At 41.6% G+C, this 14337-nt stretch overlaps 1 protein-coding gene across 1 annotated transcript in view; it reads left to right on the top strand.

The window, feature by feature from the left end:
* itgb5 (integrin, beta 5) overlaps positions 1 to 14106 on the top strand; it is a 65124-nt gene extending 51018 nt beyond the window's left edge. Inside the window, exons 12-16 of the mRNA XM_080037565.1 lie at positions 5159 to 5381; positions 7361 to 7461; positions 12554 to 12673; positions 13224 to 13390; positions 13721 to 14106. Of these exons, the coding sequence (XP_079893691.1) occupies positions 5159 to 5381; positions 7361 to 7461; positions 12554 to 12673; positions 13224 to 13390; positions 13721 to 13816 (707 nt within the window). The 3' untranslated portion in view covers positions 13817 to 14106. The remainder of the gene's footprint in view (positions 1 to 5158; positions 5382 to 7360; positions 7462 to 12553; positions 12674 to 13223; positions 13391 to 13720) is intronic.
* Positions 14107 to 14337: the final 231 nt, after the last annotated feature.

Here is a 14337-nt window from a genome sequence, read left to right as displayed (position 1 = left end):
TGTGTGTGTGTGTGTGTGTGTGTGTGTGTGTGTGTGTCTGTGTCTGTGTCTGTCTGTCTGTCTGTCTGTCTGTCTGTCTGTCTGTCTGTCTGTCTGTCTGTCTGTCTGATAGTCTGTTAGAATCAGTCCAGGAACAGTTCCCACAGCACTAGTGTGTGTAGGGTTCACGGGGGATCGTTGTGTGTGTGTGTGTGTGTGCGTGTGTGTGTGTGTGTGTGTGTGTGCGGTTCAAGGCTCCTTAATGAAGCCACATGCTGCGTTTTAACAACAGCTCAGACGCACAGGGGGGATTGTGTCAGAACAGTTTACAGGACGGTCCCAAGCCCAGCAGCTGAGCCTCTCAGTCAGTTAGCTTGACACGGCGCAGATGTGATTGATGTGTTTTTTTCCTGTGATTGTTCTGCATATTTCTTCCGATTGAGAGAGAGAGCAGGAATTCTTGGATTTGACCGTGTTGCTGTCAGTCTGTCTCTTGTCAGTCCACTGCTTATCCAATGAATGTGGTGTTTGTGGTGCAACAACTAGTGTGAAAAATTAAGCGTGTCAAGGAGTTATGAAGGAGCTAATCAATTTGCAAATTGCACCATCTGAAAATATGTTATTATGATGACTTTGAATTTCATTTAAAATTGATGCATTTTTGGGAAATGTTTTCAGTACATTTTTTTAAATATTATTTTATTTTATTTATGTTTTTTCCCTGCGATTGTTCTGCATATTTCTACCGATAGAGAGAGAGCAGGAATTCTTGGATTTGACCTCGTAGCTGTCAGTCTGTCTCTTGCCAGTCCGCTGCTTATCGTTTTGGGGTATAGATAGCAGACCAGTGAATGTGGTTTTTGCACTGGAAAAAAATCATCTTGAAAACAGGATTATTAAGTAATATTTTAGCATTTATGAGATATAGCTAGAAATACTCATATTGAGCATGTGCTACTGGGAATAGGAAGAGCTTTTTTGTAATAGTTAGCCAGTCAATGTACTTACCCTATATCTGGGAAATGTTGCTTGTTAGGTGATTAGGTGATTGTGTCCTATACAAAATGTCAATGATATTTTGACTAGAAATCGGACAAATATACTTGGTGAGAATTTTTTGCAGTGTGGAGGGTCTTTCAACAACTAGCGTGAAAATGCCCGGCGGTAATAAACGACCGAGACAAATCAGAGTTACAACATGACCCGATAGCCCTAAGGAAAAGCCTCCAGTTGTTATAGTGTGTGTGTGTGTGTGTGTGTGTGTGTGTGTGTGTGTGTGTGTGTGTGTGTGTGTGTGTGTGTGTGTGTGTGTGTGTGTGTGTGTGTGTGTGTGTGTGTGTGTGTGTGTGTGTGTGTGTGTGTGTGTGTGTGTGTGTGTGTGTGTGTGTGTGTGTGTGTGTGTGTGTGTGTGTGTGTGTGTGTGTGTGTGTGTGTGTGTGTGTGTGTTCAGTCGTGGTGTGAGATTTGGATTCGCTCAGCGCTGTAAAGCAACAGCTGCTCCAGTTGTTTGACTGTTGCAGAGGAAGGTCAAATAGTTAAACAGTTCTCTCAGGAAGAGGAAAGTGTGTGTGTGTGTGTGTGTGTGTGTGTGTGTGTGTGTGTGTGTGTGTGTGTGTGTGTGTGTGTGTGTGTGTGTGTGTGTGTGTGTGTGTGTGTGTGTGTGTGTGTGTGTGTGTGTGTGTGTGTGTGTGTGTGTGTGTGTGTGTGTGTGTGTGTGTGTGTGTGTGTGTGTGTGTGTGTGTGTGTGTGTGTGTGTGTGTGTGTGGCAATGAGTTTATATTTTCTTATTTGAAGCATTTTTAGGGATGGGACATATCCAAATGAATTAATTTTTTTTTATCGTTATTTGCATAGTCCTATTTAATATGTTATGTTATTAGTTGAACTATGTAAGAAAATTAAATTTTTTAGACTAAAACTATGCATTTTTATATGAATTTTTCCACAACTCAATAGAATAGACACACAGATACAGAGGGTGTTGACATTGGTTCGGCTTACAAATCTCTGGTTACTGGCAGAAGTTGTTGCATGTAGCAGCTTGCGATACACTATTATGTGGCCAATCGCGTGCTACTGTATTTGTGGAAACGCTTTCTGTTTGTAACATGACAACGCCCCCTTCACAAAGCCAGAACCACAAAGACATTTTTTTTTCCCAGTTTGTAATTTATTTCCTATTGGTTTTAAGTGTCAAACATTTCCACAGCATTCCTCATAGCTTCTGTGTGTGCTCACCATTGTGACATGAATAGTACACATTTGAAAAAGCCTCTCAAAAGTACACACATACCGACACAATACGTTTTTCCCAGTTTGAAGTGGTAGAACGTGCCTGGCCTACATAGAGCCCTGACCTCAACCCCTGTATCACCTTAAAGGACTTATTGAAAATTCGACTAGCTGAACTAACTACAGCTCTTGTGTTTGAATGCAAGCTAATTTAGTTGCTGTTCTTTGTTCTTAATATTTTTGTGTAACGTCTGTTTGTGTGTATGTGTGACTATGCTGCTGCCTGCTCGCTGTGTTTGTTAGAAAAGGTGATAATACAAGTTTTTAAGAGGTTAATTTTACTTTATGTGTAATTCAACAAGCTTCATTGACACAAAATTAAAAACATATTGCCAAAGCATCATATAATAAGACATACAATTCATTACAATTAGATTATTATGAACAGAAATCCAAAATCCAGGTATCAGAATTTGACCGGAACTGAAATGTATAAAACGTTTTCAGTGAACATGGGATATTTTTTTTTTGGTTTTTTTTTGCTGTGTTTTTGTATGTTGTGATGGTGCAGGTGTTTCTTTATGTGTGTTGTGAAAAACAATTACAACTAGAACTGCAAGCAGTTGTGAACGGGGGCCAAGCCTCCCACGCGACTCGGGATCGGGCGTTGTCGTCCGCGGCGCCGGCCCCTCGCTTCACGGAATCCGGAGATGTAAAGTTTTTTAATGTGCGATGTTAGGTGTGGGAGTTATAGCCCCAAACGCGTTTTCTTTGCTTTTTGTGGTTTTGGCGCCCCCTATGGATGACATTCGCAAAACTACGTTAGATAGAAAGATGCAGCTCAATGTACCAAACAAGTGGATGTCAAGTTTTTGAATGTGCGATGTTCGGTTGGGGAGTTATAGCAAAATCAAATTGTCATCCTCTCCATTGTAAAGACACTTTTTTGAATTTTCCCATTTTCCCGCCTAAAGACTTAGAAAATGGCGAAAACAGGCAAAAAAATTGAAAAACTCTTTTTTTTAATAAGTCCGGCCCACATAGAAATTTCTAGCCCATATTTTTTCCATAGGCTCAGGTATGCCCCATGATAGTCTCCCTTCAGTTTCAAGAAAATCCCCTTTTTTTTTTTTTTTAAGGAATTTTCGCGAATCTTTCAAGCGCTACTGTTTGGTCTTCCGATGGTCGTAGAAAAACTATTTGACCCACTTTTGCTCGTGGGAGTCAGGAGAGCGTAATGCTTTTGGTTTCGTCCAAATCGGGCGAAAACTGTAGGAGGAGTATGTTTTGGTGACTGACACAGTTTTTGCGACGTAGAAAAATATCTATCCTATCGCAAATGGGCGTGGCCTATCTCAAAAGATGCAGCTGACTTGTGGGCATCTGTGGATATAAAGGTTTTGACTGTCGGTCTTTCGGTGCGGAAGTTATAGCCCAAAACGCCTTTTCCTTTGTTGTAGCGCCACCTAGTGGCCGGCATGTCTGAATTTTTTTGTATGCTGAGAGACCGGGGGTCTGAACTAGTGATGCAAGTGGCATGTCCCAACCCTTTACGGTTTGGGCTGCAGCACCACTTGTACGTAAGGAATAGGAATAATAATAATAATAATAATAATCCCTACAAGATCAATAGGGTTCCCTGCCCCGCAGGGCTTGGGAACCGCGTTGCTCTGCAAAACGCGGTCCCAGCCCTACTCGGGCTTGGCCCCCTAACTAGAACTGCAAGCAGTTGTGAACGGGGGCCAAGCCTCCCACGCGACTCGGGATCGGGCGTCGTCGTCCGCGGCGCCGGCCCCTCGCTTCACGGAATCCGGAGATGTAAAGTTTTTGAATGTGCGATGTTCGGTGTGGGAGTTATAGCCCCAAACGCGTTTTCTTTGCTTTTTGTGGTTTTGGCGCCCCCAATGGATGACATTCGCAAAACTACGTTAGATAGAAAGATGCAGCTCAATGTACCAAACAAGTGGATGTCAAGTTTTTGAATGTGCGATGTTCGGTTGGGGAGTTATAGCAAAATCAAATTGTCAACCTCTCCATTGTAAAGACACTTTTTTGAATTTTCCCATTTTCCCGCCTAAAGACTTAGAAAATGGCGAAAACAGGCAAAAAAATTGAAAAACTATTTTTTCTAATAAGTCCGGCCCACATTAAAATTTATTTCCCATATTTTTGCCATAGGCTCAGGTATGCCCCATGATAGTCTCGCTTGAGTTTCAAGAAAATCCCTCTTTTTTTTTTTTTTAAGGGATTTTCGCAAATCTTGAAAGCGCTACCGTTTGGTCTTCCGATGGTCGTAGAAAAATTATTTGACCAACTTTTGCTCGTGGGAGTCGGTAGAGCATAATGCTTTTGGTTTCGTCCAAATCGGGCGAAAACTGTAGGAGGAGTATGTTTTGGTGACCGACACAGTTTTTGCGATGTGGCGAAAAATGTATATATACGCAAATGGGCGTGGCCTATCTCAAAAGATGCAGCTGACTTGTGGGCATCTGTGGATATAAAGTTTTTGACTGTCGGACTTTCGGTGCGGAAGTTATAGCCCAAAACGCCTTTTCCTTTGTTGTAGCGCCACCTTGTGGCCGGGATGTCTGAATTTTTGTGTCTGCGTACCAGGCACGGACCTGGATAAGCCATGCAAGTGGCATGTCCCAACCCTTTACGGTTTGGGCTGCAGCACCACTTTTACGTAAGGAATAGGAATAGGAATAAAAGGCCCAACAAAAACGTAAGGAATAGGAATAGGAATAAAAGGCCCAACAAAAACAATAGGGTTCCCTGCCCCGCAGGGCTTGGGAACCGCGTTGCTCTGCAAAACGCGGTCCCAGCCCTACTCGGGCTTGGCCCCCTAATAAATATATTGTGTGAAAACAAAAAAAAAGAGTGTATCGGTGTATATATTAAAAATATTCAAAATGGCTGACCTTCTCTACCCTCTTCCCTCTTCCAGGTCATGGTGAATGCCACTGTGGAGAGTGTAAATGTCACGCCGGTTACATCGGGGACAACTGTAACTGCTCCACCGAGACGTCTGCGTGTGTGTCTGACGACGGGCGCATGTGCAGCGGGCGAGGCAGCTGTGTGTGCGGCCGCTGTCAGTGCTCCGAGCCGGGCGCGTTCGGAGACACCTGTGAGAAATGCCCCACCTGCCCCGACGCATGTGGTACTAAGAGGTAAAAAAGTCTAATGAAGGGACACACACCTGAAATGATCAACTTAGATCCCTGCCCTGCCACTTGTGTCATGGTTGTTGTGACCTTGGGCAGGACACTAGCCGATAGTTAGCCTGCTATCGGTGTATGAATGTGTGTGTGTAAATGTAATGTGTAAATGGGAACAGGTCTCCCTTGAAAAAGAGTCTCCGGTCGAGAGAGAGAGAGAGAGAGAGAGAGCGTGCGTGCGTGCGTTCGTGCCTGTCTGTCTGTCTGTCTGTCTGTCTGTCTGTCTGTCTGTCTGTCTGTCTGTCTGCCTGTCTGTCTGTCTGTCTGTCTGTCTGTCTGTGCTGAAAACAATCTGACTAAACACACAGCCTAGGCTCTGTAAACTGGTATGTTGATAGCATTGGTGACAACAAGCATTGTCCTATATATACAGTTCCTTTTTCCGAGTTTAGACCATGGGTTAGAGGAAGCTGATAGGTTCAATTTCTGAGAAAAACCACCATGGAGAATTGAGACAAGGGGCAGACATTTTTTCCACAGAAATCTGCTAACCAGTGAAAAGGTCAAACCATAAAACACATTTGAAGTCCAAAACTATTGTCCAAACCGTCACATAACTCACTCCTTCATGGACTCATCTTTTGCTTTGAGGACCAACACATGAGAGAGATGTTCAGATAACTCCCATGCCATCTGTGGCCCTGAGCAATTAAACTGTTTAAACTTGCATCACTCAGAATGGCAGAAAGCTCTTTGAAAAGGGCGATAAATGTCTATCAGAAGTCTTGTAAAGAGGGGGCGCTCGTGGTGGCACACACACACACACACACACACACACACACACACACACACACACACACACACACACACACACACACACCCACCCCCCAAGAGGCTCAGTCCTCTTCACAGCAGACCCGGGTTCGAATCCGACCCGTGGTCCTTTTCTGCATGTCATTCCCCTCTCTGCCCCATTTCATGTCTGTCTCTCCAAACTGTCTAATAAGAGACACATAGTCTCACACACACACACACACACACACACACACACACACACACACACACAGAAAGACACACACACACTCACACGCAAACAGACCATTTAGCTGGCATAAAAAAAAGTCAAAAAATTATATAGCTATATAAAAAAAAAATTGTAAAGAGAATCGCCCTTTATAAAGGGAATATGTAACTGCTGTGTCCTCTCAAACAGACTCTACACTTACTCCAAACAAGCACATGGCTACATTTATTCCAAAGCAAAAGGCCCAATCTTTATGGAACCACCTTTGATCTTTGAACTGACTGGAGTTAACAGACGGGGTCATGACGGCTGTGTGTGTCCGCTGCAGTAGTATGACCAGTTAGATGGTATCCGCAGAGTTCTCACAGCGTTAAATATGGTGTTTTCATGGTTAGAAATGTGCCTGAAATCTGAAGACATTACTGGAAAATTGCTGGATTTTCTCCTTATTGAACAGACTGACTTAGAGATCGTCAATAAAATACTAGTCTAGTTTAGAAAAAATGACTCTACCTTTTTAAGTGTAATGAGATATTTTGACGAGAATTCTGACCAATATACCTGGTAGGATTTAAAATGGTTTGCATTGTGTGGAGGGTCCTGCAAAAAAAAATGTTACCCCTATACCTTCATTATTCAATAGCTTTATTAGGTTATTGCAAATATACATTATATGAATACCCTTCCATTTTAAAGAAAGGACAATACATGAAATCACAAGCAAGCATTTTTCCGCCCATATATATGTTCTAAAGCTTTGGTATTATTGAAAAAGTTTAACTTTTATTCTGAAATTGGTAGAAAGGTGCTTGAATTTTACTCAAATTTTACTATAAAAAAACAGTATGTATCTCTGTTTGTAATGTATGTATCTGATAGATTAAATGAAGCTGTAAAACATTTTTAAAAAGAGAACTAATATAGTGTTAGTTTTATCTTGTATTAAACTGTCTTGTCTCTGCTCCAGGGAGTGTATAGAGTGCAGACTGTTTGACTCAGGACGACTCGCAGACAACCAGACCTGCCAGCGCCTCTGCAAGGATGAAATCATCACCGTGGAGACACTCAGTGAGTACACGCACGCACGCACGCACGCACGCATGCACGCACACACACACACACACACACACACTTGTACGCACACACACAAAGCCACACACTCTCTCTCTCTCTCTCTCTCTCTCTCACACACACACACTCACACTCACACACACACACACACACACACACACACACACACACACACACACACAGAACAGCTGGCTGGCATAAAAAAAAGTATTCACATCTGTAACGGTTTCCCTTTTCACATTACACCACTCTTCCTCTGTCACTTTTTATCGGCCGTTTCGTGCTCATAGTGTGGAGTCCTGCCAGAGTACAGTAAGTGTGTGTGTGTGTGTGTGTGTGTGTGTGTGTGTGTGTGTGTGTGTGTGTGTGTGTGTGTGTGTGTGTGTGTGTGTGTGTGTGTGTGTGTGTGTGTGTGTGTGTGTGTGTGTGTGTGTGTGTGTGTGTGTGTGTGTGTGTGTGTGTGTGTGTGTGTGTGTGTGTGTGTGTGTGACGGCCAAAGTATAGCCATATTTGAAACATTTATACACTGATAATGGAATAATAACATGGATGAGTGCAATTCAAAATGGCATCAGTTCGGTGCAGTATCATGAAGTATGTATCATGTCATTGTACTGTAAATGGAGAACGCTTGTTGTTGTCAAAATCACTTTTTGTCAAATCAGTGAATATCTCCTCACTATCCGTTACCTGTCTGTACTGTGTGTTTGCTGAAGAAAAAAAACTTGGCTAGCAACGTGCCCGTTTACAGAGCCTAGGCTGTGTATTAACACCAACAAAAAAATGTCATTGCACACTCAGTATGGACAGGTAGTAGATCTTGAGGAGATATTCACTCATTTTGACCAAAAGTGATTTTGACAGGATCGCTGACTCGACCTTTAATGCCACATACAGCTCTGGAAAAAATTAAGAGACCACTCCAAATGTTCAGTGTTTCTCGTTTTACTATATGCATATGTTTGAGTCAAATGAATTTTATTTTATTTTTTTAATTATTATTCTTCCGGACAATTACACACAATACACAATTTTCTCTTTGCATATTCATACATATTACTTTGTGTTATCGTCCGAAGGGAAGCAGGAGAAGCCAAAGGCTTATCAGGTCCCGCCCCCACTGCCATAAGATTCAGATACACAGATACACAGCTACTGATACAGTTAAAACATTTTTTTTTTTTTAAGAAGATGCATTCCAATACACAGACAATTTTAGGTCTCCTTATTCATTGCCAGTGTACAACAGACATGCTTTCCATTTTTGGTTCCATTTTGGTTTTATAATTTAAACTACTGACAACATTTCTACCAAATTCCAATACATTTTCAATAAGTTATGTAGAGATGAAGATTTAAGAAAAATCCAGACTGGTCTCTTAATTTTTTTCCGGAGCTGTATGATGAAAATAAAAGATATTTATATTTATATTTCAAATAATTAATTTGTGTCTTTGGAGGCTGCATTTGATTGGGCGGGTCAGCCATCAATCATGAGGTTGATAAATAATCCCCCAAGCTCTTTCTGTCCGTCAGTGTCTATGAGCAAAACACTGAAACCCAGATTGCTCCCATGTGTGTGTGAACAATTTATATTAAGTCACTTTTGGGCGAAAGCATCTAGCAGATAGATGTAATATGATGTGTCACACAGACAAGCAAATTCTACAAGCAATTTGTGAAAGCGCTTAGTGACAAACCCTTATGATGTATCAGGGACCGCTGTTGCACTTGAAATTAGCGCTGGTAAAGTGGAGTGTGTGTGTGTGTGTGTTATACATACAGTATGACACATGGCTCTCAAAGAAGAAAAGCCAACTAGTTGTCAAGTTGGACAAACTGCACACACACGCACACACACAACCACACGCACTCACTCACTCACTCATTCACTCACTCACAAACACACGCACACTCACTCACTCACACACCTACACACACACACACACACACACACACACACACACACACACACACACACACACACACACACACACACACACACGTCACGTCTTGATGTTTATGCTATTACGTGGCAGGTGTCATTCTGGGCCTCCAACATCCTGACTTCACACAGCAGGAAACTACAGCCGAGCCCAAACACACCTCATCACTGTGGTTCAAAGAGTTCACTCTATTCAAGTGTAAAATCAATTACAACCCTATTCTGCAGGGACAATCCACCCACTAAACATGTGTACATGCTACATAGCTTTGCCTATCTCTGTCTGTCTGTCTGTCTGTCTGTCTGTCTCTCCCTCTACCTCTCTCTCTCTCTATCTGTCTCTCTCTCTCTCTCTCTCTCTCTCTCTCTCTCTCTCTCTCTCTCTATCTGTCTGTCTCTCTCTCTCTCTCTCTCTCTCTCTCTCTATCTGTCTCTCTCTCTCTCTCTCTCTCTCTCTCTCTCTGTCTCTCTCTCTCTCTATCTGTCTCTCTCTCTCTCTCTCTCTCTCTCTGTCTCTCCCTCTACCTCTCTCTCTCTCTATCTGTCTCTCTCTCTCTCTCTCTCTCTCTCTCTCTCTCTCTCTATCTGTCTGTCTCTCTCTCTCTCTCTCTCTCTCTCTCTCTATCTGTCTGTCTCTCTCTCTCTCTCTCTCTCTCTCACTCATCATTTCAAAGTGAGACACTTTAGGCAAATACATTGATTTTTCAAGCACCCTTTAATTTCGACTTTCTGAAACAAATATTTAATACAAAAATTAATGATGTCAACGTAAGTAATTAACTAGCAAAATGTCATGATGATATCTTTAAGTTTAAAATGTTACTCTATTCATCTGCAATGTCTCACCTTACAAAGCAGAAGGACTGAATCCAACTGAGTTAACTATAAGTGCTTCTATATGCATAACTTCTTAGCCTTAGGGGGACAATCGGGGAGATGTTAAGGAATGTATTACAAAAATGCACAGAATGATTTATCGCCTTCATAAAAAACACTGTGTTGCCGCCTGCCATATAGCACAGAACAGATAGGTTGTGTGTGTGTGTGTGTGTGTGTGTGTGTGTGTGTGTGTGTGTGTGTGTGTGTGTGTGTGTGTGTGTGTGTGTGTGTGTGTGTGTGTGTGTGTGTGTGTGTGTGTGTGTGTGTGTGTGTGTGTGTGTGTGTGTGTGTGTGTGTGTGTGTGTGTGTGTGTGTGTGTGTGTGTGTGTGTGTGTGTGTGTGTGTGTGTGTGTGTCCATATTATCCCAGCATGGCCCTGGCCCAGAACTGACGTGTTTTGAAGCATTCCCCGGCTAGCTCAGTTATCTGACCGCTCTAATGGAGTCCACATGTAGTGAACACACACACACTCTCTCTCTCACACACACACACACACGCTCTCACACACACGCGCACACACACACACACACACACACACACACACACACACCCTCACATGTACATTCCAGATACTTTATGCATGAGGCAGGAGTGACCTCACCCTCCCTATGGGGTAGGGCTGCACCATTCTCACTTAAATGTGCTCCGAGGAACTTTCAATTTGTGTTAGTTCTTGCGCCCCTTTTGGACTAAAGCGGTAGTGTTTTTACTACACCAGCTGTAGTTCCTGGGTGAGTGTATAACCATGACAAAGGCATTAAGAAAAAACTATATAAAAATATCATTCTTTGCACTGATGGTCTCGTTTGCTGTTACATGTCATTTATGAGAGGGAAAATGAGACTGTTTCAGAAATATTTATAAGTTCCTCGTAGCACCTTTAAGTATTCAGGACTTAATTGGAACCCTGGAATTGAGATTAAAATGTTATTAAATGTGAATTACGATTGTTCTTCTCAAGAATTGATCACAATTCTCTCATCCAATCTTGTTTTTTTTTCAACAAAAACATTAGCTGACACTTAGACACCCGAAAAATGTAGAATGTAAAGTATCAGCTTTAGAATGGATACATAATATCTTCAATGTATTTGGTGGGTTAAAATTGACTGAAAAACAATGGCACTCAAGAGTACCAGTGTCTCTATCAAGGAATGCAAATTCTAAAATGTGATGATCGCTCAAAAATGCTTTTTTTGGGGCGCCCTTAGCTCAGTTGGTAGGGCGTCCCCCCCCGGGCCAGGCACAGCAGCAGACCCGGGTTCGATTCCACCTCTGTCTCTCTGCACTATCAATAAAGCATAAAAATGCCCAAAAAATATCTAAAAAATAATACATATATATGCTTTTTTTGTCTCAATCAAATAATAAAAAATCTAAAACATTTTTTAATATTTTTTTAACTCAGTTGTGATTTCACAGCAAAGATATTCCGGTTATGTGACGGTCATGATCGCTCAAAAATGTGCTCTGTTTTCTTTTGGCTCAGTGTGAGATTTCTCTTGAATAATAATTTAATATTGCTTAATCTCTTCCCCTCCCTTTCTCCCTCCCTGTCTTCCTGAACCAGAAGCCAAACCTTGAAAGATGATGATAATAAAATATGATAACATCTATTTCAAAACACCAGCTGTTCTGTGCTTTAAGCCATGTGTTAAAATGCTTATGTGTTCATATGTTTTATACATGTGTGCACTTTGATGTGTCCATATGCTGCGTGATCGATTGCTCTCCAATGCACATGTGTTATGTTTTCACATGCCATCCACTTTTAAAAGAAGTGAGGTCCTACATAATGAAGAAAAAACAATGAAATAAGATAGATTCAATCATGATAATAAGAATATTGTCTCTAAATCAACACAAACAGCAAGGAAGCTTGAATGTATTTAACAAAAATAAGTCAATAAAAGTGCAATTTTTGCAATTTGTTGTTTTCGGTCATTGTATATATAAAAAAAGAAAAGAAAACAGACCTAAAGTTTTTCAGGAAGATATTTTTGCCCTCTCTGCAGTATTATAAGTTGTATTTAGTCCTTCTGTAGTTAAACAAATGAATTACTAAAAAAATTAACTTAAATATGATTGTAACATATCCAACATTAGATAATATACCGAAGCAAAAACACTCTCCAGCCTTTTTCTGTTTTTGAACTAATTTAAAAACTTGTCAATTTTTATATAAAATATATTTTGCGGCCTTTTCAGTTTTTGAACTCATTTTAAACTTGTTATTTTCCTCTCTTTCTTTTCTTCTCCTCCCAGAACAAGACGAGCCCGGCGCGGTGCTGTGTCTCTATAAGACGGAGAGCGACTGTGTGATGAAGTTCACCTATTCTGAACACGCCAGCGGCCTGTCCATCCTCACTGCCCTCAAAGAGCCCGGTCAGTGCTGCTAACTATGACTTTACTTTTTTAAAGTACCACATTGATGTTTAAGTTTAAGTGCCTTTTTAGATTGCGTTTACAGTGCTTTAAAGTATTATACAGTCTTTTATTCAAACCTTGGATTCATGACACCTGTTACGTCAAAGGCTCAACGTTTTTTGACTGAACAATTTGCCTGCCTGCTCTCTTGCCTTTCATATTTTTTAAAATTATCTCCTAAATGCCTTCTCAATATTTTCTTATGTCTTATTTTTTAAATGTTTTTGTGGGCGAGTGAATGTCAATAGTTAGCCTGCTATCGGTGTATATGAATGTGTGTGTGAATGGTTACGTGTAAATAGGAACAGGTCTGAAAAAAAGAGTCTCAATGGGATTTACCTGTATAAATAAAGATTTAAAAAAATAAAGAATACCAATCAAATCAGGAAGTGAATTTTCAAGAGAAATGCCAAACTGTCGCAGCACAATGGTAATTTTCCCTCTAGATATAAAACCCTTCAGTGTCTAACAAAGTCTAACCTTCCCTTCCTCTCTCCCCCTGTCTCAGAGTGTGGCAGTGGGCCTGATGCTATGATGGTGCTGCTAGCGGTGGTTGGTAGCATCCTGCTAGTGGGCGTGGTGCTGCTGGCTGTGTGGAAGGCAGCCATCACTATCCACGACCGCAGAGAGTTCGCTAACTTTCAGAGCGCACGATCAAGAGCCCGATACGAGATGGTGAGGATGACACTTTAACACACTGTCTGTCTGTCTGTCACTCACTCACTCACTCACTCACTCACTCACTCACTCACTCACTCACTCACTCACTCACTCACTCACTCACACACACACACACACACACACACACACTCTCTATCAATCTATCTATGTTTACATAGCCTAGGCTGTTTATTAACACTTTAATTTTTTTTTTCATTGCACCCACAGTCATGTCGAGATATTGACAACAAACTTTCTCAAGAATCCCTTACCCCTCCTTTAACTTTTCTCTCTCTCTCTCTCTCTCTCTCTCTCTCTCTCTCTCTCTCTCTCTCTCATCTTTAGGCCTCCAACCCTCTGTACAAGCAGCCCGTCTCCACTCACTTTGTAGAGACAGATTTCAACATGTACGGGAAGTCCTACAACGGAGATGTCCACTGATCCATGGGGGGTACAGGGGCTCGGCAGGACCGGTCCAACACACACACACATACACACAGCGCTTTGGGGGAGGAGGGGGGGGGGAATGGACACACTCACCCCTCTACCACGATTCACAACAGAAGAGAAATGAACTAGACTATGTTTTTCCGATTGGTGGGATTTTTTGTGGCCTTTTTTTTTTTTCAAATATTTTTGCGGTGGAGATTGGAGCCCCAGAAGAGACAGAAAGTGACGTGACTTTTTTTTTTTTTTTTTTTTTTTTTTTTTCTTGGTCCGAGTGTATCTTTCACTGACAACAATTGTGATCAATGGGCGAGCACACGAAAAAATGAACTCTTGGGCCCTTGTTTAGATAAAGAGAGAGAGAGAGAGTAGAGATAGCGGTGAATTTGCAATCTGCAGTTATACAAAATAACCAAACTGTCTCACGTGAACAAACCATAACTCCAACCACATTAAAGCTATAGTGCGTAACTTCTGTTTCCCCCATGAGGAATTCTGAGTATTTCCAACAACAC

This window comes from Ammodytes marinus, assembly GCF_949987685.1.
Source record: "Ammodytes marinus genome assembly, chromosome: 12".
Lineage (NCBI taxonomy): Eukaryota > Metazoa > Chordata > Actinopteri > Uranoscopiformes > Ammodytidae > Ammodytes > Ammodytes marinus.
Note: the sequence above shows the minus strand (reverse complement) of the source record. Positions and strands in the feature narration are given on the sequence as shown.